At 58.1% G+C, this 22,989-nt stretch overlaps 1 protein-coding gene across 1 annotated transcript in view; it reads left to right on the plus strand.

Moving 5' to 3' along the window:
- LOC140398963 (lysine-specific demethylase 5C-like) overlaps positions 1-22,989 on the plus strand; it is a 74,927-nt gene that overhangs the window by 34,044 nt on the left and 17,894 nt on the right. The window contains exons 10-13 of the mRNA XM_072487976.1: positions 2,105-2,284; positions 3,726-3,866; positions 4,675-5,217; positions 9,820-9,895. Coding sequence (XP_072344077.1) covers positions 2,105-2,284; positions 3,726-3,866; positions 4,675-5,217; positions 9,820-9,895 — 940 coding nt within the window. The remainder of the gene's footprint in view (positions 1-2,104; positions 2,285-3,725; positions 3,867-4,674; positions 5,218-9,819; positions 9,896-22,989) is intronic.

Genomic DNA, 22,989 nt, shown 5'->3' on the forward strand with positions numbered 1-22,989 from the left:
CAGCACTGGCCCTCCCACAGTGCGGTGCTCCCTCAGCACTGACACTCTGCCAAAACGGCACTCCCTCAGCACTGACCCTCAGACAGTGCAGCGCTCCCTCAGCACTGACCCTCTGACAAAGCCGCACTCCCTCAGTGCTGACCCTCCGACAGTGCGGTGCTCCCTCAGCACTGACCCTCCGACAGTGCGGTGCCCCCTCAGCACTGACCCTCCGGCAGTGCGATGCTCCCCTCAGCACTGACCCTCCGACTGTGAGGCGCTCCCCCAGCACTGACCCTCCGACAGTGCGGTGCTCCCTCAGCACGGAACCTCCGACAGTGCGGTGCTCCCTCAGCACTGACCCTCCGACAGTGCGGCGCTCCCTCAGCACTGACCCTCAGACAGTGCAGCGCTCCCTCAGCACTGACCCTCTGACAAAGCCGCACTCCCTCAGCGCTGACCCTCCGACAGTGCGGTGCTCCCTCCGAACTGACCCTCCGACAGTGCGGTGCTCCCTCTGCACTGACCCTCCGACAGTGCGGTGCCCCCTCAGCACTGACCCTCCGACAGTGCGATGCTCCCCTCAACACTGACCCTCCGATTGTGAGGTCCTCCCTCAGCACGGAACCTCCGACTGTGCGGCGCTCCCTCAGCACTGACACTCTGCCAAAACGGCACTCCCTCAGCACTGACCCTCAGACAGTGCAGCGCTCCCTCAGCACTGACCCTCTGACAAAGCCGCACTCCCTCAGCGCTGACCCTCCGATAGTGCGGTGCTCCCTCAGCACTGACCCTCCGACAGTGCGGTGCTCCCTCAGCACGGAACCTCCGACAGTGCGGTGCTCCCTCAGCACTGACCCTCCGACAGTGCGATGCTCCCCTCAGCACTGACCCTCCGACTGTGCGGCGCTCCCTCAGCACTGACCCTCCGACTGTGCAGCGCTCCCTCAGTACCGACCCTCTGACAAAGCCGCACTCCCTCAGCGCTGACCCTCCGACAGTGCGGTGCTCCCTCCGCACTGACCCTCCGACAGTGCGGTGCTCCCTCTGCACTGACCCTCCGACTGTGAGGCGCTCCCTCAGCACTGACCCTCCGACAGTGCGGTGCTCCCTCAGCACGGAACCTCCGACAGTGCGGTGCTCCCTCAGCACTGACCCTCCGACAGTGCGATGCTCCCCTCAGCACTGACCCTCCGACTGTGCGGCGCTCCCTCAGCACTGACCCTCCGACTGTGCAGCGCTCCCTCAGTACCGACCCTCTGACAAAGCCGCACTCCCTCAGCGCTGACCCTCCGACAGTGCGGTGCTCCCTCCGCACTGACCCTCCGACAGTGCGGTGCTCCCTCTGCACTGACCCTCCGACAGTGCGGTGCCCCCTCAGCACTGACCCTCCGACAGTGCGATGCTCCCCTCAGCACTGACCCTCCGATTGTGAGGTCCTCCCTCAGCACGGAACCTCCGACTGTGCGGCGCTCCCTCAGCACTGACACTCTGCCAAAACGGCACTCCCTCAGCACTGACCCTCAGACAGTACAGCGCTCCCTCAGCACTGACCCTCTGACAAAGCCGCACTCCCTCAGCGCTGACCCTCCGACAGTGCGGTGCTCCCTCAGCACTGACCCTCCGACAGTGCGGTGCCCCCTCAGCACTGACCCTCCGACAGTGCGATGCTCCCGTCAGCACTGACCCTCCGACTGTGAGGCGCTCCCTCAGCACTGACCCTCCGACAGTGCGGTGCTCCCTCAGCACGGAACCTCCGACAGTGCGGTGCTCCCTCAGCACTGACCCTCCGACAGTGCGATGCTCCCCTCAGCACTGACCCTCCGACTGTGCGGCGCTCCCTCAGCACTAACCCTCCGACTGTGCAGCGCTCCCTCAGTACCGACCCTCCGACAGTGCGGCATTCCCAGCACTGACCCACTGACAGTACGGCGCTCCCTCAGCACTGACCCTCTGACAGTGCGTTATCCCCTCAGTGCTGACACTGCTACAGTGCGGCGCTCCCACAGTGCTGGAAGGGGGAGAGGAGCTTCCTACCTGCAATTTGGGTACGACAGCATTCTGACTCGGAAATTAGGGACTTGGAAGTCACAGTGACATAGTCTGAAGTGCATCTTTTTTCTAGAATGGAGATCACTATCCATGTCTGGATGACCTGGAGGGACTGGTCGCAGTCGGTCGTGACTTACCGGTTCGAATGGAAGAACTACCTCATCTGGAGAGTCAGGTGACAACTGCACACTCCTGGAGAGAAAAAGCGACGAAGACCTTTCTGAAGAAGAACTCCTGTTACACATTATTAGAGGCAAGTGCTCCAGAGTATAGAGGGAATTTTACTCTGTATCTAACCGCCTGCTGTACCTGTCCTGGGAGTGTTTGATGGGGACAGTGTCGAGGGAGCTTTACTCTGTATCTAACCCCATGCTGTACCTGTCCTGGGAGTGTTTGATGGGGCAGTGCAGAGGGTGCTTTACTCTGTAGCTAACCCCGTGCTGTACCTGTCCTGGGAGTGTTTGATGGGGACAGTGTAGAGGGAGCTTTGCTCTGTATCTAACCCCGTGCTGTACCTGTCCTGGGAATGTTTGATGGGGCAGTGCAGAGGGTGCTTTACTCTGTATCTAACCCCGTGCTGTACCTGTCCTGGGAGTGTTTGATGGGGACAGTGTAGAGGGAGCTTTGCTCTGTATCTAACCCCGTGCTGTACCTGTCCTGGGAATGTTTGATGGGGCAGTGCAGAGGGTGCTTTACTCTGTATCTAACCCCGTGCTGTACCTGTCCTGGGAGTGTTTGATGGGGACAGTGTAGAGGGAGCTTTACTCTGTATCTAACCTCGTGCTGTACCTGTCCTGGGAGTGTTTGATGGGGACAGTGTAGAGGGAGCTTTACTCTGTATCTAACCCCGTGCTGTACCTGTCCTGGGAATGTTTGATGGGGCAGTGCAGAGGGTGCTTTACTCTGTATCTAACCCCGTGCTGTACCTGTCCTGGGAGTGTTTGATGGGGACAGTGTAGAGGGAGCTTTGCTCTGTATCTAACCCCGTGCTGTACCTGTCCTGGGAATGTTTGATGGGGCAGTGCAGAGGGTGCTTTACTCTGTATCTAACCCCGTGCTGTACCTGTCCTGGGAGTGTTTGATGGGGACAGTGTAGAGGGAGCTTTACTCTGTATCTAACCCCGTGCTGTACCTGTCCTGGGAGTGTTTGATGGGAACAGTGTGGAGGGAGCTTTACTCTGTATATAACCCCGTGCTGTACCTGTCCTGGGAGTGTTTGATGGGGACAGTGTAGAGGGAGCTTTGCTCTGTATCTAACCCCGTGCTGTACCTGTCCTGGGAGTGTTTGATGGGGACAGTGTAGAGGGAGCTTTACTCTGTATCTAACCCCGTGCTGTACCTGTCCTGGGAGTTTTTGATGGGGACAGTGTAGAGGGAGCTTTACTCTGTATCTAACCCCGTGCTGTACCTGTCCTGGGAGTGTTTGATGGGGACAGTGTAGAGGGAGCTTTACTCTGTATCTAACCCCGTGCTGTACCTGTCCTGGGAGTGTTTGATGAGGACAGTGTAGAGGGAGCTTTACTCTGTATCTAACCCTGTGCTGTACCTGTCCTGGGAGTGTTTGATGGGGACAGTGTAGAGGGAGCTTTACTCTGTATCTAACCCCGTGCTGTACCTGTCCTGGGAGTGTTTGATGGGGACAGTGTAGAGGGAGCAATTGAATGATGAGCTAATCTTTAATTCCGGCTTTACAGGTGCTCTGTCCGTGCGCTGACACCGGTTTAGAAAACATCAGGAGGAGCAAATGGAAGAAGGCGAAGGAGAACGTCATCGACAAAGCTGATACTAACGGTCTGGGATTGTCGGCGCAGGATATCCGGGATCCGGGATCAATAGTGAGAGTCAGATTTTGTCCCTCCTTTTTCGAAAGGGTTAAATCACACGGGCTGGTTGCCCAGACCGGGCTTGTGTTGCCTTGAGTTTGGAGGATTATGGGGAGGTCCTGATCAAAGGTTAAAAATTATGATAGGAATCGAAGTGTCGCTGGGGAGAGACCGTTTACTCTGGTGGGTGGAGGGGGCGAGGCCAGAACAAGGTGAGGGCCAAACCTTAAAATGAGGGCCAGGGCGTCGGCAGGAAACGCTTCCTCACCCGAACGGAAATTTGCAACTCTCCCACCACAAATAACCATGTCGAGCCTGCAGGGGTCAGTTGGAAATTGCAAACCGCGAGATTGATGGTTTTTTGTTGGTTATTGGGAGAAATTAAGGGTTACGGAAGTGAGGCGTGAAGAGGGAAAATACAGATCAGACGTGATGTGACTGATTGGAGTTTCAGCAGGGGCTAAATGGCCTCCTCCTGTTCCTGGGTAAGAGGCTCGAGAGGGGCTGAATGGGCCTCCTCCTGTTCCTGTGTAATAGGCTCGAGAGGGGCTGAATGGGCCTCCTCTTGTTCCTGTGTAATAGGCTCGAGAGGGGCTGAATGGGCCTCCTCCTGTTCCTGCGTAACAGGCTTGAGAGGCTGAATGGGCCTCCTCCTGTTCCTGTGTAACAGGCTCGAGAGGGGCTGAATGGGCCTCCTCCTGTTCCTGTGTAACAGGCTCGAGAGGGGCTGAATGGCTACCTCCTGTACCTTGTGTTTGCGATACCCCGGCCCTTGCTGTTCTCCCTCTTTTAATACTTTTTGTCTTGTCCCCCGTGACAGATTCTGGCTTTCAAAGAAGCAGATCAGAAAGAAAGGGAAGGCATCCGCGCCCTGCGACAGAAGAACGTGTCCAAAACGCCCTCGGAGCAGAAGCAGGGCGAGGAGACGAGTATGTGTGTGTGCGGGCAGCCGTCGAGCGACTTGATGCTGCAGTGTGAGCTCTGCAAGGACTGTTTCCACAGCACGTGCGCCAGCTGCCCGAAGCTGAGCCACCAGAAGCACTCGCCCGCCTGGTGGGACTGGGACACCAAGTTCTTGTGCCCGCTGTGCTTGCGTTCGCGGAGACCCAGGCTGGAAATCATTCTCTCGTTACTGGTGGCCCTGCAGAAGCTGCCAGTCCGGCTGCCGGAGGGCGAGGCCCTCCAGTGCCTGACCGAGAGGGCCATCATGTGGCAGGACAGGGCCCGGCGGACCATGGCCTCCAATGAGGTGGCCGCCCTGCTGGACCAGCTGACGGACCTCCGGCAGCAGCTGCAGAACCAGGTGGTGAAGGAGACCATTGCCATGAAGGAGAGGAACCGCGTGGCGAACCACCAGAGAAAGGTAAGGAGGCGGCTCGGGAAATGATGACTGGGCAGCGCTCAGTGGGGGGGAGGGGGGTGAACTGTTGGTTAGTCGGTGCTGAGGGAGAGCCGCAGTGGCAGAAGGTGGGGCTGAGGGGGCGCTGCACTGTCGGAGGGTGGGGTTGAGGGAGTGCCACACTGTCAAGACAGTGGGGCTGAGGGAGAGCCGCAGTGGCAGAAGGTGGGGCTGAGGGGGCGCTGCACTGTCGGAGGGTGGGGCTGAGGGAGAGCCGCACTGGCAGAGGGTGGGGCTGAGGGAGCGCCGCATTGTCGGGGGGTCAGTGCTGAGGGAGCGCCGCACTGTCGAAGGGTCAGTGCTGAGGGAGCGCCGCACTGTCGGACGGTCAGTGCTGAGGGAGCGCCGCACTGTCGGAGGGTCAGTGCTGAGGGAGCGCCGCACTGACGGAGGGTCAGTGCTGAGGGAGCGCCGCACTGTCGGAAGGTCAGTGCTGAGGGAGCGCCACACTGTCAGAGAGTCAGTGCTGAGGGAACGCCACACAGTCGGAGGGTCAATACTGAGGGAGCGCCGCACTGTCGGAGGGTCAGTGCTGAGGAGCGCCGCACTGTCGGAGGGTCGGTTCTGAGAGAGCGCCGCAGTGCCGGAGGGTCAGTGCTGAGGGAGTACCGCACTGTCGGAGGGTCGGTGCTGAGGGAGTGCCGCACTGTCGGAGGGTCAGTGCTGAGGGAGCGCCGCACTGTCGGAGGGTCAGTGCTGAGGAGCGCCGCACTGTCGGAGGGTCGGTTCTGAGAGAGCGCCGCAGTGCCGGAGGGTCAGTGCTGAGGGAGCGCCGCACTGTCGGAGGGTCGGTTCTGAGAGAGCGCCGCAGTGCCAGAGGGTCAGTGCTGAGGGAGTGCCGCACTGTGGGAGGGTCAGTGCTGAGGGAGTGCCGCACTGTCGGAGGGTCAGTGCTGAGGGAGCGCCGCACTGTCGGAGGGTCAGATCTGAGGGAGCACCGCACTGTCGGAGGGTCGGTGCTGAGCGAGCGCCGCTCTGTCGGAGGGTCGGTACTGAGGGAGCGCCGCACTGTTGGAGGGTCGGTGCTGAGGGAGCGCTGCACTGTCGGAGGGTCGGTGCTGAGGGAGCGCCGCACTGTCGGAAGGTCGGTGCTGAGTGAGCGCCGCACTGTCGGAGGGTCAGTGCTGAGGGAGCGCCGCACTGTCGGAGGGGCAGTGCTGAGGGAGCGCCGCACTGTCGGAGGGTCAGTGCTGAGGGAGCACCGCACTGTCGGAGGGTCAGTGCTGAGGGAGCGCCGCACTGTCGGTGGGGCAGTGCTGAGGGAGCGCCGCATTGTCGGAGGGTCAGTGCTGAGGGAGCGTCGCACTGTCGGAGGGTCGGTACTGAGGGAGCGCCGCACTGTCGGAGGGTCAGTGCTGAGGGAGCGCCGCACTGTCGGAGTGTCAGTGCTGAGGGAGCACCGCACTGTCGGAGGGTCAGTGCTGAGGGAGTGCCGCACTGTCGGAGGGTCAGTGCTGAGGGAATGCCGCACTGTCGGAGGGTCAGTGCTGAGGGAGCGCCGCACTGTGGGAGAGGCAATGCTGAGGGAGCGCCGCACTGTCGGAGGGGCAATGCTGAGGGAGCGCCGCACTGTCGGAGGGTCAGTGCTGAGGGAGCGCCGCACTGTCAGAGGGTCAGTGCTGAGGGAGCGCCGCACTGTCGGAGGGTCAGTGCTGAGGGTGCGCCGCACTGTCGGAGGGTCAGTGCTGAGGGAGTGCCGCACTGTCGGAGGGTCAGTGCTGAGGGAGCGACGCACTGTGGGAGGGTCGTGCTGAGGGAGCGCCGCACTGTCGGAGGGTCAGTGCTGGTGGAGCTGCAGTGTCGGAGGGTCAGTGCTGAGGGAGCGCCACACTGTCGGAGGGTCAGTACTGAGGGAGCGCCGCACTGTCGGAGGGTCAGTGCTGAGGGAGCGCTGCATTGTCGGAGTGTCAGTACTGAGGGAGCGCCGCACTGTCGGAGTGTCAGTGCTGAGGGAGCGCCGCACTGTCGGAGTGTCAGTGCTGAGGGAGCGCCGCACTGTGGGAGGGTCAGTGCTGAGGGAGCGCCGCATTGTCGGAGTGTCAGTGCTGAGGGAGCGCCGCACTGTCGGAGGGTCAGTGCTGAGGGAGCGCCGCACTGTGGGAGGGTCAGTGCTGAGGGAGCACCGCACTGTCTGAGGGTCAGTGCTGAGGGAGAGCCGCACTGTGGGAGGGTCAGTGCTGAGGGAGCGCCGCATTGTCGGAGTGTCAGTGCTGAGGGAGCGCTGCACTGTCGGAGCGTCAGTGCTTAGGGAGCGCCGCACTGTCGGAGGGTCAGTACTGAGGCAGCGCCGCACTGTCGGAGCGACAGCGCTGAGGGAGCGCCTCACTGTCGGAGGGTCAGTGTTGAGGGAGCGCCGCACTGTCGGAGGGTCAGTGCTGAGGGAGTGCCTCACTGTCGGAGGGTCAGTGCTGAGGGAGCGCCGCACTGTCGGAGGGTCAGTGCTGAGGGAGCGCCGCACTGTCGGAGGGGGAGTGCTGAGGGAGTGCCTCACTGTCGGAGGGTCAATGCTGAGGGAGCGCCGCACTGTCGGAGCGACAGCGCTGAGGGAGCACCGCACTGTCGAAGGGTAATTGCTGATGGAATGTTGCACTGTCAGAGGGTCAGTGCTGAGGGAGTGCTGCACTGTCGGAGAGTCAGTGCTGATGGAGGGTCAGTGCTGAGGGAGCGACACACTAATGGAGGGTCAGTGCTGAGGGAGCGCCGCACTGTCGGAGGGTCAGTACTGAGGAAGCGCCCTACTATCGAAGGGTCCGTGTTGAGAAAGCACTGCACTGTTGGCAGGTCTGTTTTGACAGAGTGCAGCACTATAGGAGGGTCGTTGCTGTGCCAGTGCAGCACTATAGGAGGGTCGTTGCTGTGCCAGTGCAGCACTGTCAGACAGTCAGTACGGAGGGAGTGCCGCACTGTCAGAGGGTGAGTGCTGAGGGAGCGCCGCACTGTCAGAGGGTCAGTGCTGAGGGAGCGCCGCACTGTCAGAGGGTGAGTGCTGAGGGAGTGCCTCACTGTCGGAGGGTCAGTGCTGAGGGAGCGCCGCACTGTCGGAGCCGGAGGGTCAGTGCTGAGGGAGCCGCAGTGTCGGGGGGTCAGTGCTGAGGGAGCCGCAGTGTCGGAGGGTCCGTGCTGAGGAAGCGCCGCACTGTCGGAGGGTGAGTGCTGAGGGAGCGCCGCACTGTCGGAGGGTCAGTGCTGAGGGAGCACCGCACTGTCGGAGGGTGAGTGCTGAGGGAGCGCCGCACTGTCGGAGGGTCAGTGCTGAGGGAGCACCGCACTGTCGGAGGGTCAGTGCTGAGGGAGTGCCGCACTGTCGGAGGGTCAGTGCTGAGGGAGCGCCGCACTGTCGGAGGGTCAGTGCTGAGGGAGCGCCGCACTGTCGGAGGGTCAGTGCTGAGGGAGCGCCGCACTGTCGGAAAGTCAGTGCTGAGGGAGCACCGCACTGTCGGAGGGTCAGTGCTGAGGGAGCGCCGCACTGTCGGAGTGTCAGTGCTGAGGGAGCGCCGCATTGTCGGAGTGTCAGTGCTGAGGGAGCGCCGCACTGTCGGAGGGTCAGTGCTGAGGGAGCGCCGCACTGTGGGAGGGTCAGTGCTGAGGGAGCACCGCCCTGTCTGAGGGTCAGTGCGAAGGGAGAGCCGCACTGTGGGAGGGTCAGTGCTGAGGGAGCGCCGCATTGTCAGAGTGTCAGTGCTGAGGGAGCGTTGCACTGTCGGAGCGTCAGTGCTGAGGGAGCGCCGCACTGTCGGAGGGTCAGTGCTGAGGGAGCACCGCACTGTCGGAGGGTCAGTGCTGAGGGAGTGCCGCACTGTCGGAGGGTCAGTGCTGAGGGAGCGCCGCACTGTCGGAGGGTCAGTGCTGAGGGAGCGCCGCACTGTCGGAGGGTCAGTGCTGAGGGAGCGCCGCACTGTCGGAAAGTCAGTGCTGAGGGAGCACCGCACTGTCGGAGGGTCAGTGCTGAGGGAGCGCCGCACTGTCGGAGTGTCAGTGCTGAGGGAGCGCCGCATTGTCGGAGTGTCAGTGCTGAGGGAGCGCCGCACTGTCGGAGGGTCAGTGCGAAGGGAGAGCCGCACTGTGGGAGGGTCAGTGCTGAGGGAGCGCCGCATTGTCAGAGTGTCAGTGCTGAGGGAGCGTTGCACTGTCGGAGCGTCAGTGCTGAGGGAGCGCCGCACTGTCGGAGGGTCAGTGCTGAGGGAGCGCCGCACTGTGGGAAGGTCAGTGCTGAGGGGGCGCCGCATTGTCTGAGTGTCAGTGCTGAGGGAGCGCCGCACTGTCGGAGGGTCAGTGCTGGTGGAGCTGCAGTGTCGGAGGGTCAGTGCTGGTGGAGTGCCCGCTTTGTGCTATCTGCCATGTTGTGTAGTCCCTGCACAAGCACTCCGCCTACAGCAGCTTTTTATGAATGAACTCTGTGTCTGTGATTGACCTGGTTTCCAATTTCTGCTTGGAACTGTGTGTTGACTGGGAGCTGCTTGTTGCTATCTCGGAGAGTGTGTCAGATTTCTGACAAATAGCCATGAGTTCAGAGCTGTCTGTGCAAATCAGCTGGCAGCACATGATATCTGTTGATCTCTATTCCAGCTGGATGGGGGCGGTGGTGATGCAGTCGAACAGTCACCGGAAAATAAAGAAACGAGCAGTCCCACAGAAACAGCAGGTAACTGCCCGGGAGCATCTCTCTGTCCCGCGCTCTCTGTCTGTCCCTCTCCATGTCTGTCCCTCTCCATGTCTGTCCCTCTCTCTGTCTGTCCCTCTCTCTCTGTCTGTCCCTCTCGCTCTGTCTGTCCCTCTCGCTCTGTCTGTCCCTCTCTCTCTGTCTGTCCCTCTCTGTCTGTCCCTCTCTCTCTGTCTGTCCCTCCCTCTCTGTCTGTCCCCCTCTCTCTGTCTGTCCCTCTCTCTCTGTCTGTCCCTCTCTCTCTCGGTCTGTCCCTCCCTCTCTCGGTGTGTCCCTCCCTCTCTCGGTCTGTCCCTCCCTCTCTCGGTCTGTCCCTCCCTCTCTCGCTCTGTCCCTCCCTCTCTCGGTCTGTCCCTCCCTCTCTCGGTCTGTCCCTCCCTCTCTCGGTCTGTCCCTCCCTCTCTCGGTCTGTCCCTCCCTCTCTCGGTCTGTCCCTCCCTCTCTCGGTCTGGCCCTCCCTCTCTCGGTCTGTCCCCCTCGCTCTGTCTGTCCCCCTCGCTCTGTCTGTCCCTCTCGCTCTGTCTGTCCCTCTCGCTCTGTCTGTCCCTCTCGCTCTGTCTGTCCCTCTCGCTCTGTCTGTCCCTCTCGCTCTCTGTCTGTCCCTCTCGCTCTCTGTCTGTCCCTCTCGCTCTCTGTCTGTCCCTCTCCCTATGACTGTCCCTCTCCCTCTGTCAGTCCCTCTCCCTCTGTCATGCCCCTCTCTCTCTCTCTCCCACTGTCGTCTCTCTGTCTGCCCCTCCCTCTCTCTGTCTGTCCCTCCCTCGCTCTGTCTGTCCCTCTATCTCTCCCTCTGTCTGTCCCTCTCGCTCTGTCTGTCCCTCTCGCTCTGTCTGTCCCTCTCGCTCTGTCTGTCCCTCTCGCTCTGTCTGTCCCTCTCTCGCTCTGTCTGTCCCTCTCTCGCTCCGTCTGTCCCTCTCTCGCTCCGTCTGTCCCTCTCTCGCTCTGTCTGTCCCTCTCTCGCTCTGTCTGTCCCTCTCTCGCTCTGTCTGTCCCTCTCTCGCTCTGTCTGTCCCTCTCTCGCTCTGTCTGTCCCTCTCTCGCTCTGTCTGTCCCTCTCTCGCTCTGTCTGTCCCTCTCTCGCTCTGTCTGTCCCTCTCTCGCTCTGTCTGTCCCTCTCTCGCTCTGTCTGTCCCTCTCTCGCTCTGTCTGTCCCTCTCTCGCTCTGTCTGTCCCTCTCTCGCTCTGTCTGTCCCTCTCTCGCTCTGTCTGTCCCTCTCTCGCTCTGTCTGTCCCTCTCTCGCTCTGTCTGTCCCTCTCTCGCTCTGTCTGTCCCTCTCTCGCTCTGTCTGTCCCTCTCTCGCTCTGTCTGTCCCTCTCTCGCTCTGTCTGTCCCTCTCTCGCTCTGTCTGTCCCTCTCTCGCTCTGTCTGTCCCTCTCTCGCTGTCTGTCCCTCTCTCGCTGTCTGTCCCTCTCTCGCTGTCTGTCCCTCTCTCGCTGTCTGTCCCTCTCTCGCTGTCTGTCCCTCTCTCTCTGTCTGTCCCCCTCTCTCTGTCTGTCCCCCTCTCTCTGTGTCTGTCCCTCTCTCTCTGTCTGTCCCTCTCTCTCTGTCTGTCCCTCTCTCTCTGTCCCCCCCTCTCTCTGTCGTCCCTCCCTCTCTCTGTCGTCACTCCCTCTCACTGTCTGTCCCTCCCTCTCTCGGTCTGTCCCTCTCTCTCTCTCTCTCTGTCTCTCCCTCTCTCTCTGTCTGTCCTCCTCTCTCTGTCTGTCCCTCTCTCTCTGTCTGTCTCTCTCTCTCTGTCGTCCCTCCCTCTCACTGTTTGTCCCTCCCTCTCTCTGACTGTCCCTCCCTCTCTCGGTCTGGCCCTCCCTCTCTCGGTCTGTCCCTCCCTCTCTCGGTCTGGCCCTCCCTCTCTGTCTATCTCTCTCTCTTTGTCTGTCCCCCCTCTCTCTGTCGTCCCTCCCTCTCTCTCTCTGTCCCTGCCTCTCTGTCTGTCCCTGCCTCTCTGTCTGTCCCTCTCGCTCTGTCTGTCCCTCTCTCGCTCTGTCTGTCCCTCTCTCGCTCTGTCTGTCCCTCTCTCGCTCTGTCTGTCCCTCTCTCGCTCTGTCTGTCCCTCTCTCGCTCTGTCTGTCCCTCTCTCGCTCTGTCTGTCCCTCTCTCGCTCTGTCTGTCCCTCTCTCGCTCTGTCTGTCCCTCTCTCGCTCTGTCTGTCCCTCTCTCGCTCTGTCTGTCCCTCTCTCGCTCTGTCTGTCCCTCTCTCGCTCTGTCTGTCCCTCTCTCGCTCTGTCTGTCCCTCTCTCGCTCTGTCTGTCCCTCTCTCGCTCTGTCTGTCCCTCTCTCGCTCTGTCTGTCCCTCTCTCGCTCTGTCTGTCCCTCTCTCGCTCTGTCTGTCCCTCTCTCGCTCTGTCTGTCCCTCTCTCGCTCTGTCTGTCCCTCTCTCGCTCTGTCTGTCCCTCTCTCGCTCTGTCTGTCCCTCTCTCGCTCTGTCTGTCCCTCTCTCGCTCTGTCTGTCCCTCTCTCGCTCTGTCTGTCCCTCTCTCGCTCTGTCTGTCCCTCTCTCGCTCTGTCTGTCCCTCTCTCGCTCTGTCTGTCCCTCTCTCGCTCTGTCTGTCCCTCTCTCGCTGTCTGTCCCTCTCTCGCTCTGTCTGTCCCTCTCTCGCTCTGTCTGTCCCTCTCTCGCTCTGTCTGTCCCTCTCTCGCTCTGTCTGTCCCTCTCTCGCTCTGTCTGTCCCTCTCTCGCTGTCTGTCCCTCTCTCTGTGTCTGTCCCTCTCCCTCTGTCCCTCTCTCTCTGTCTGTCCCTCTCTCTCTGTCTGTCCCTCTCTCTCTCTGTCTGTCCCTCTCTCTCTCTGTCTGTCCCTCTCTCTCTCTGTCTGGCCCTACCTCTCTCTGTCTGGCCCTACCTCTCTCTGTCTGGCCATCCCTCTCTCTGTCTGTCCCCCTCTCTCTGTCCCTCTCTCTCTGTCTGTCCCTCTCTCTCTGTCTGTCCCTCTCTCTCTGTCTGTCCCTCTCTCTCTGTCTGTCCCTCTCTCTCTGTCTGTCCCTCTCTCTCTGTCTGTCCCTCATCCTCTGACTGTCCCTCTTTCTCTGTCTATCTCTCTCTCTTTGTCTGTCCCCCCCTCTCTCTGTCGTCCCTCCCTCTCTCTGTCGTCACTCCCTCTCACTGTCTGTCCCTTCCTCTCTAGGTCTGTCCCTCTTTCTCTGTCTATCTCTCTCTCTTTGTCTGTCCCCCCCTCTCTCTGTCGTCCCTCCCTCTCTCTGTCGTCACTCCCTCTCACTGTCTGTCCCTCCCTCTCTCGGTCTGTCCCTCCCTCTCTCGGTCTGTCCCTCTCTCTCTGTCTCTCCCTCTCTCTCTGTCTGACCTCCTCTCTCTGTCTGTCCCTCTCTCTCTGTCTGTCCCTCTCTCTCTGTCGTCCCTCCCTCTCTGTCGTCCCTCCCTCTCACTGTTTGTCCCTCCCTCTCTCTGACTGTCCCTCTCTCGGTCTGTCCCTCCCTCTCTCGGTCTGTCCCTCCCTCTCTCGGTCTGTCCCTCCCTCTCTCGGTCTGGCCCTCCCTCTCTCGGTCTGGCCCTCCCTCTCTGTCTATCTCTCTCTCTTTGTCTGTCCCCCCCTCTCTCTGTCGTCCCTCCCTCTCTCTCTCTGTCGTCCCTCCCTCTCTCTCTCTGTCGTCCCTCCCTCTCTCTCTCTGTCGTCCCTCCCTCTCACTGTTTGTCCCTCTCTCTCTGTCTGTCCCTCTCTCTCTGTCTGTCCCCCCCTCTCTCTGACTATCCCTCTCTCTCTGACTATCCCTCTCTCTCTGATTGTCCCTCTCTCTCTGTCTGTCCCTCCTTCTCCCTGTCTGTCCCTCCTTCTCCCTGTCTGTCCCTCCTTCTCCCTGTCTGTCCCTCCTTCTCCCTGTCTGTCCCTCTCTCTCTCGGTCTGTCCCTCCCTCTCTCGGTCTGTCCCTCCCTCTCTCGGTCTCTCCCTCCCTCTCTCGGTCTCTCCCTCCCTCTCTCGGTCTCTCCCTCCCGCTCGCTGTCTGGCCCTCCCTCTCGCTGTCTGGCCCTCCCTCTCGCTGTCTGGCCCTCCCTCTCTCGGTCTGTCCCTCCCTCTCGCTGTCTGGCCCTCCCTCTCGCTGTCTGGCCCTCCCTCTCGCTGTCTGGCCCTCCCTCTCGCTGTCTGGCCCTCCCTCTCTCTGTCTGGCCCTCCCTCTCTCTGTCTGGCCCTCCTTCTCTCTGTCTGGCCCTCCCTCTCGCTCTGTCTGTCACTCCCTCTCGCTCTGTCTGTCCCCCTCTCTCTGTCTGTCCCTCTGTCTGTCCCCCTCTCTCTGTCTGTCCCTCCCTCTCTCTGTCTGTCCCTCCCTCTCTCTGTCTGTCCCTCTCGCTCTGTCTGTCCCTCTCTCGCTGTCTGTCCCTCTCTCGCTGTCTGTCCCTCTCTCGCTGTCTGTCCCTCTCTCTCTGTCTGTCCCCCTCCTTCTGTCTGTCCCCCTCCTTCTGTCTGTCCCGCTCCCTCTGTCTGACCCCCTCCCTCTGTCTGTCCCCCTCCCACTGTCAGTCCCTCTCTCTCTGTCTGTCCCTCTCTCTCTGTCTGTCCCTCTCTCTCTTTCTGTCCCTCTCTCTCTTTCTGTCCCTCTCTCTCTGTCTGTCCCTCTCTCTGTGTCTGTCCCTCTCTCTGTGTCTGTCCCTCTCTCTGTGTCTGTCCCTCTCTCTGTGTCTGTCCCTCTCTCTGTGCCTGTCCCTCTCTCTCTGTGCCTGTCCCTCTCGCTCTGTCTGTCCCTCTCGCTCTGTCTGTCCCTCTCGCTCTGTCTGTCCCTCTCGCTCTGTCTGTCCCTCTCGCTCTGTCTGTCCCTCTCGCTCTCTGTCTGTCCCCCTCTCTCTGTCTGTCCCTCTCCCTCTGTCATCCCCCCCTCTCTCTCTCCCACTGTCGTCCCTCCGTCTCTCTGTCTGTCCCTCTCGCTCTGTCTGTCCCTCTACCTCTCCCTCTGTCTGTCCCTCTAGCTCTGTCTCTCCCTCTCTCTCTGTCTGTCCCTTTCTCTGTCTGTCCCTCTCTTTCTGTCTGTCCCTCTCGCTCTGTCTGTCCCCCTCCCTCTGTCTGTCCCCCTCCCTCTGTCTGTCCCCCTCCCTCTGTCTGTCCCCCTCCCTCTGTCTGTCCCCCTCCCTCTGTCTGTCCCCCTCCCTCTGTCTGTCCCCCTCCCTCTGTCTGTCCCCCTCCCTCTGTCTGTCGCTCTCTGTCTGTCCCCCTCTCTCTGTCTGTCCCTCTCCCTCTGTCATCCCCCCCTCTCTCTCTCCCACTGTCGTCCCTCCGTCTCTCTGTCTGTCCCTCTCGCTCTGTCTGTCCCTCTACCTCTCCCTCTGTCTGTCCCTCTAGCTCTGTCTCTCCCTCTCTCTCTGTCTGTCCCTTTCTCTGTCTGTCCCTCTCTCTCTGTCTGTCCCTCTCTCTCTGTCTGTCCCTCTCTTTCTGTCTGTCCCTCTCGCTCTGTCTGTCCCCCTCCCTCTGTCTGTCCCCCCCCTCTGTCTGTCCCCCTCCCTCTGTCTGTCCCCCTCCCTCTGTCTGTCCCCCTCCCTCTGTCTGTCCCCCTCCCTCTGTCTGTCCCCCTCGCTCTGTCTGTCCCCCTCGCTCTGTCTGTCCCTCTCGCTCTGTCTGTCCCTCTCGCTCTGTCTGTCCCTCTCGCTCTGTCTGTCCCTCTCGCTCTGTCTGTCCCTCTCGCTCTGTCTGTCCCTCTCGCTCTGTCTGTCCCTCTCGCTCTGTCTGTCCCTCTCGCTCTGTCTGTCCCTCTCGCTCTGTCTGTCCCTCTCGCTCTGTCTGTCCCTCTCGCTCTGTCTGTCCCTCTCGCTCTGTCTGTCCCTCTCGCTCTGTCTGTCCCTCTCGCTCTGTCTGTCCCTCTCGCTCTGTCTGTCCCTCTCTCGCTGTCCCGGCCTGTCCCCCGCTCCCGGCCTGTCCCCCGCTCCCGGCCTGTCCCCCGCTCCCGGCCTGTCCCCCGCTCCCGGCCTGTCCCCCGCTCCCGGCCTTTCCCATCTCGACCTGTCCCCGCTCGGCCTGTCCCCCGCTCCCGGCCTGTCCCCCGCTCCTGGCCTGTACCCCGCTCGGCCTGTCCCCGCTCAGCCTGTCCCCGCTCGGCCTGTCCCCGCTCGGCCTGTCCCCGCTCGGCCTGTCCCCGCTCGGCCTGTCCCCCGCTCCCGGCCTGTACCCGCTCAGCCTGTCCCCACTCGGCCTGTCCCCCTCTCCCGGCCTGTCCCCCGCTCCCGGCCTTTCCCATCTCGACGTGTACCCGCTCGGCCTGTCCCCCGCTCCCGGCCTGTACCCAGCTCGCCCTGTCCCCGCTCGCCCTGTCCCCGCTCGGCCTGTCCCCGCTCGGCCTGTCCCCGCTCGGCCTGTCCCCGCTCGGCCTGTCCCCCGCTCCCGGCCTGTACCCGCTCAGCCTGTCCCCACTCGGCCTGTCCCCCTCTCCCGGCCTGTCCCCCGCTCCCGGCATGTCTCCCGCTCCCGGCCTTTCCCATCTCGACGTGTACCCGCTCGGCCTGTCCCCCGCTCCCGGCCTGTACCCAGCTCGCCCTGTCCCCGCTCGCCCTGTCCCCGCTCGCCCTGTCCCCGCTCGCCCTGTCCCCGCTCGGCCTGTACCCCGCTCGGCCTGTCCCCGCTCGGCCTGTCCCCACTCGGCCTGGCCCCGCTCGGCCTGTCCCCCGCTCCCGGCCTGTCCCCCGCTCCCGGCCTGTCCCCCGCTCCCGGCCTGTCCCCGCTCCCGGCCTGTCCCCGCTCCCGGCCTGTCCCCCGCTCCCGGCCTGTACCCAGCTCGCCCTGTCCCCGCTCGCCCTGTCCCCGCTCGCCCTGTCCCCGCTCGCCCTGTCCCCGCTCGCCCTGTCCCCGCTCGCCCTGTCCCCGCTCGGCCTGTCCCCGCTCGCCCTGTCCCCCGCTCCCGGCCTGTACCCCGCTCAGCCTGTCCCTCGCTCCCGGCCTGTACCCGCTCAGCCTGACCCCGCTCGGCCTGTGCCTTGCTCCCGGCCTGGACCCCGCTCCCCCTGTCCCCGCGTGGCTTGTCCCGCTCACGGCCTGTCCCGCTCACAGCCTGTCCCGCTCTTGGTTGCCCGCCCTCAGCCTGTCCTGCCCTGTCTCCATCTTCCCCTGCCCTTTCTCCTTGTTTCCATTTTATATATAGAATAACAGATACCCAGGAGTGAGTTACAAACTGGGGTCTAATCGAGGGGTTCAGGAGTGAGTTACAGACTGGGGTCTAATCAAGATGTTCAGGAGTGAGTTACAGACTGGGATCTAATTGAGATGTTCAGGAGTGAGTAATAGACTGGGATCTAATCGAGGGGTTCAGGAGTGAGTTACAGACTGGGATCTAATTGAGATGTTCAGGAGTGAGTTACAGACTGGGATCTAATCGAGGGGTTCAGGAGTGAGTTACTGACTGGGATCTAATTGAGATGTTCAGGAGTGAGTTACAGACTGGGATCGAATCGAGATGTTCAGGAGTGAGTTACAGACTGGGATCTAATTGAGATGTTCAGGAGTGAGTTACAGACTGGGATCTAATCAAGATGTTCAGGAGTGAGTTACAGACTGGGGTCTAATCAAGATGTTCAGGAGTGAGTTACAGACTGGGATCTAATTGAGATGTTCAGGAGTGAGTAATAGACTGGGATCTAATCGAGGGGTTCAGGAGTGAGTTACAGACTGGGATCTAATTGAGATGTTCAGGAGTGAGTTACAGACTGGGATCTAATCGAGGGGTTCAGGAGTGAGTTACTGACTGGGATCTAATTGAGATGTTCAGGAGTGAGTTACAGACTGGGATCGAATCGAGATGTTCAGGAGTGAGTTACAGACTGGGATCTAATTGAGATGTTCAGGAGTGAGTAACAGACTGGGATCTAATCGAGGGATTCAGGAGTGAGTTACAGACTGGGGTCTAATCGAGATGTTCTGGAGTGAGTTACAGACTGGGGTCTAATCGAGATGTTCAGGAGTGAGTTACAGACTGGGATCTAATCGAGGGGTTCAGGAGTGAGTTACAGGCTGGGGTCTAATCGAGATGTTCAGGAGTGAGTTACAGGCTGGGGTCTAATCGAGATGTTCAGGAGTGAGTTACAGACTGCGGTCTAATCGAGGGGTTCAGGAGTGAGTTACAGACTGGGGTCTAATCGAGAAGTTCAGGAGTGAGTTACAGACTGGGGTCTAATCGAGATGTTCAGGAGTGAGTTACAGACTGGGATCTAATCGAGATGTTCAGGAGTGAGTTACAGACTGGGGTCTAATCGAGATGTTCCGGAGTGAGTTACAGACTAGGATCTAATCGAGGGGTTCAGGAGTGAGTTACAGACTGGGGTCTAATCGAGGGGTTCAGGAGTGAGTTACAGACTGGGGTCTAATCGAGATGTGCAGGAGTGAGTTACAGACTGGGGTCTAATCGAGATGTTCAGGAGTGAGTTACAGACTGGGATCTAATCGAGGGGTTCAGGGGTGAGTTACTAACTGGGATCTAATAGAGGTGTTCAGGCGTGAGTTACATACTGGGATCTAATCGAGATGTTCAGGAGTGAGTTACAGACTGGGATCTAATCGAGGGGTTCAGGAGTGAGTTACAGACTGGGGTCTAATCGAGGGGTTCAGGAGTGAGTTACAGACTGGGATCTAATCGAGGGGTTCAGGAGTGAGTTACAGATTGGGGTCTAATCGAGATGTTCAGGAGTGAGTTACAGACTGCGATCTAATCGAGATGTTCAGGAGTGAGTTACAGACTGGGGTATAATCGAGGGGTTCAGGAGTGAGTTACAGACTGTGATCTAATCGAGATGTTCAGGAGTGAGTTATAGACTGGGATCTAATCGAGATGTTCCGGAGTGAGATACAGACTGGGGTCTAATCGAGATGTTCAGGCGTGAGTTACAGACTGGGATCTAATCGAGATGTTCAATATTGAGTTACAGACTGGGGTCTAATCGAGGGGTTCAGGAGTGAGTTACAGACTGGGATCTAATCGAGATGTTCAGGAGTGAGTTACAGACTGGGGTCTAATCGAGATGTTCTGGAGTGAGTTACAGACTGGGGTCTAATCGAGATGTTCAGGAGTGAGTTACAGACTGGGGTCTAATCGAAATGTTCAGGAGTGAGTTACAGACTGGTGTCTAATCGAGATGTTCAGGAGTGAGTTACAGACTGGGGTCTAATCGAGATGTTCAGGAGTGAGTTACAGACTGGGATCTAATCGAGATGTTCAGGAGTGAGTTACAGGCTGGGGTCTAATCGAGATGTTCAGGAGTGAGTTACAGACTGGGGTCTAATCGAGGGGTTCAGGAGGGAGTTACAGACTGGAATCTACTCGAGATGTTCAGGAGTGAGTTACAGACTGGGGTCTAATCGAGATGTTCCGGAGTGAGTTTCAGACTGGGATCTAATCGAGATGTTCAGGAGTAAGTTACAGACTGGGGTCTAATCGAGATGTGCAGGAGTGAGTTACAGACTGGGATCTAATCGAGGGGTTCAGGAGTGAGTTACAGATTGGGGTCTAATCGAGATGTTCAGGAGTGAGTTACAGACTGCGATCTAATCGAGATGTTCAGGAGTGAGTTACAGACTGGGGTATAATCGAGGGGTTCAGGAGTGAGTTACAGACTGTGATCTAATCGAGATGTTCAGGAGTGAGTTATAGACTGGGATCTAATCGAGATGTTCCGGAGTGAGATACAGACTGGGGTCTAATCGAGATGTTCAGGCGTGAGTTACAGACTGGGATCTAATCGAGATGTTCAATATTGAGTTACAGACTGGGGTCTAATCGAGGGGTTCAGGAGTGAGTTACAGACTGGGATCTAATCGAGATGTTCAGGAGTGAGTTACAGACTGGGGTCTAATCGAGATGTTCTGGAGTGAGTTACAGACTGGGGTCTAATCGAGATGTTCAGGAGTGAGTTACAGACTGGGGTCTAATCGAAATGTTCAGGAGTGAGTTACAGACTGGTGTCTAATCGAGATGTTCAGGAGTGAGTTACAGACTGGGGTCTAATCGAGATGTTCAGGAGTGAGTTACAGACTGGGATCTAATCGAGATGTTCAGGAGTGAGTTACAGGCTGGGGTCTAATCGAGATGTTCAGGAGTGAGTTACAGACTGGGGTCTAATCGAGGGGTTCAGGAGGGAGTTACAGACTGGAATCTACTCGAGATGTTCAGGAGTGAGTTACAGACTGGGGTCTAATCGAGATGTTCCGGAGTGAGTTTCAGACTGGGATCTAATCGAGATGTTCAGGAGTAAGTTACAGACTGGGGTCTAATCGAGATGTGCAGGAGTGAGTTACAGACTGGGATCTAATCGAGGGGTTCAGGAGTGAGTTACTAACTGGGATCTAATCGAGGTGTTCAGGAGTGAGTTACACACTTGGATCCAATCGAGATGTTCAGGAGTGAGTTACAGACTGGGGTATAATCGAGGGGTTCAGGAGTGAGTTACAGACTGGGGCCTAATCGAGGGGTTCAGGAGTGAGTTACAGACTGGGGTCTAATCGAGGGGTTCAGGAGTGAGTTACAGACTGGGATCTAATCGAGGGGTTCAGGAGTGAGTTACTAACTGGGATCTAATAGAGGTGTTCAGGAGTGAGTTGCATACTGGGATCTAATCTTGATGTTCAGGAGTGAGTTACAGACTGGGGTCTAATCGAGATGTTCAGGAGTGAGTTACAGACTGGGATCTAATCGAGGAGTTCAGGAGTGAGTTACTAACTGGGATCTAATAGAGGTGTTCAGGAGTGAGTTGCATACTGGGATCTAATCTTGATGTTCAGGAGTGAGGTACAGACTGGAATCTAATCGAGGGGTTCTGGAGTCAGTTACAGACTGGGATCTAATCGAGGGGTTCAGGAGTGAGTTACAGACTGGGATCTAATCGAGATGTTCAGGAGTGAGTTACAGACTGGGGTCTAATCGAGAAGTTCAGGAGTGAGTTACAGACTGGGATCTAATCGAGATGTTCAGGAGTGAGTTACAGACTGGGGTCTAATCGAGATGTTCAGGAGTGAGTTACAGACTGGGATCTAATCGAGGGGTTCAGGAGTGAGTTACAGACTGGGATCTAATCGAGGGGTTCAGGAGTGAGTTACAGACTGGGATCTAATCGAGATGTTCAGGAGTGAGTTACAGACTGGGATCTAATCGAGGGGTTCAGGAGTGAGTTACAGACTGAGGTCTAATCGAGATGTTCAGGAGTGAGTTACAGACTGGGGTCTAATCGAGATGTTCAGGAGTGAGTTACAGACTGGGATCTAATCGAGGGGTTCAGGAGTGAGTTACAGACTGGGGTCTAATCGAGATGTTCAGGAGTGACTTACAGACTGGGGTCTAATCGAGATGTTCAGGAGTGAGTTACAGACTGGGAACTAATCGAGATGTTCAAGAGTGAGTTACAGACTGGGATCTAATCGAGATGTTCAGGTGTGAGTTACAGACTGGGATCTAATCGAGATGTTCAGGTGTGAGTTACATACTGGGGTCTAATCGAGATGTTCAGGAGTGAGTTACAGACTGGGGTCTAATCGAGATGTTCAGGAGTGAGTTACAGACTGGGGTCTAATCGAGATGTTCAGGAGTGAGTTACAGACTGGGATCTAATCGAGGGGTTCAGGAGTGAGTTACAGACTGGGGTCTAATCGAGATGTTCAGGAGTGAGTTACAGACGGGTCGAATCGAGATGTTCTGGAGTGAGTTACAGACTGGGGTCTAATCGAGATGTTCAAGAGTGAGTTACAGACTGGGATCTAATCAAGATGTTCAGGAGTGAGTTACAGACTGGGATCTAATCGATATGTTCAGGTGTGAGTTACAGACTGGGATCTAATCGAGATGTTCAGGAGTGAGTTACAGACTGGGGTCTAATCGAGATGTTCAGGAGTGAGTTACAGATGGGTCTTATCGAGATGTTCAGGAGTGAGTTACAGACTGGGATCTAATCGAGATGTTCAAGAGTGAGTTTCAGACTGGGATCTAATCGAGATGTTCAGGAGTGAGTTACAGACTGGAATCTAATCGAGATTATCCGGAGTGAGTTACAGACTGGGGTCTAATCGAGATGTTCAGGAGTGAGTTACAGACTGGGGTCTAATCGAGGGGTTCAGGAGTGAGTTACAGACTGGGATCTAATCGAGGGGTTCAGGAGTGAGTTACAGACTGGGATCTAATCGAGATGTTCAGGAGTGAGTTACAGACTGGGATCTAATCGAGATGTTCAGGAGTGAGTTACAGACTAGGATCTAATCGAGGGGTTCAGGAGTGAGTTACAGACTGGGATCTAATCGAGATGTTCAGGAGTGAGTTACAGACTGGGATCTAATCGAGATGTTCAGGAGTGAGTTACAGACTGGGATCTAATAGAGGGGTTCAGGAGTGAATTACAGACTGAGGTCTAATCGAGATGTTCAGGAGTGAGTTACAGACTGGGGTCTAATCGAGATGTTCCGGAGTGAGTTACAGACTGGGGTCTAATCGAGATGTTCAGGAGTGAGTTACAGACTGGGATCTAATCGAGATGTTCAGGAGTGAGTTATAGACTGGGATCTAATCGAGGGGTTCAGGAGTGAGTTACAGACTGGGATCTAATCGACATGTTCAGGAGTGAGTTACAGACTGGGATCTAATCGAGATGTTCAGGAGTGAGTTACAGACTGGGATCTAATCGAGGGGTTCAGGAGTGAGTTACAGACTGGGATCTAATCGAGATGTTCAGGTGTGAGTTACAGACTGGGATCTAATCGAGATGTTCAGGAGTGAGTTACAGACTGGGATCTAATCGAGATGTTCAGGAGTGAGTTACAGACTGGGATCTAATCGAGATGTTCAGGAGTGAGTTACAGACTGGGATCTAATCGAGAGGTTCAGGAGTGAGTTACAGACTGGGATCTAATCGAGATGTTCAGGTGTGAGTTACAGACTGGGATCTAATCGAGATGTTCAGGAGTGAGTTACAGACTGGGATCTAATCGAGATGTTCAGGAGTGAGTTACAGACTGGGATCTAATCGAGATGTTCAGGAGTGAGTTACAGACTGGGATCTAATCGAGGGGTTCCGGAGTGAGTTAAAGGTGGTGGAAACCTGTAAAATGTCATTAGGCTTGTGTTTTCTGAATGCGTTTGGGCGCTGGACGATACGAAAGGCTTTGTGCATCCTGCTCTTCC

The sequence above is a fragment of the Scyliorhinus torazame genome, chromosome 22 (assembly GCF_047496885.1).
Source record: "Scyliorhinus torazame isolate Kashiwa2021f chromosome 22, sScyTor2.1, whole genome shotgun sequence".
Lineage (NCBI taxonomy): Eukaryota > Metazoa > Chordata > Chondrichthyes > Carcharhiniformes > Scyliorhinidae > Scyliorhinus > Scyliorhinus torazame.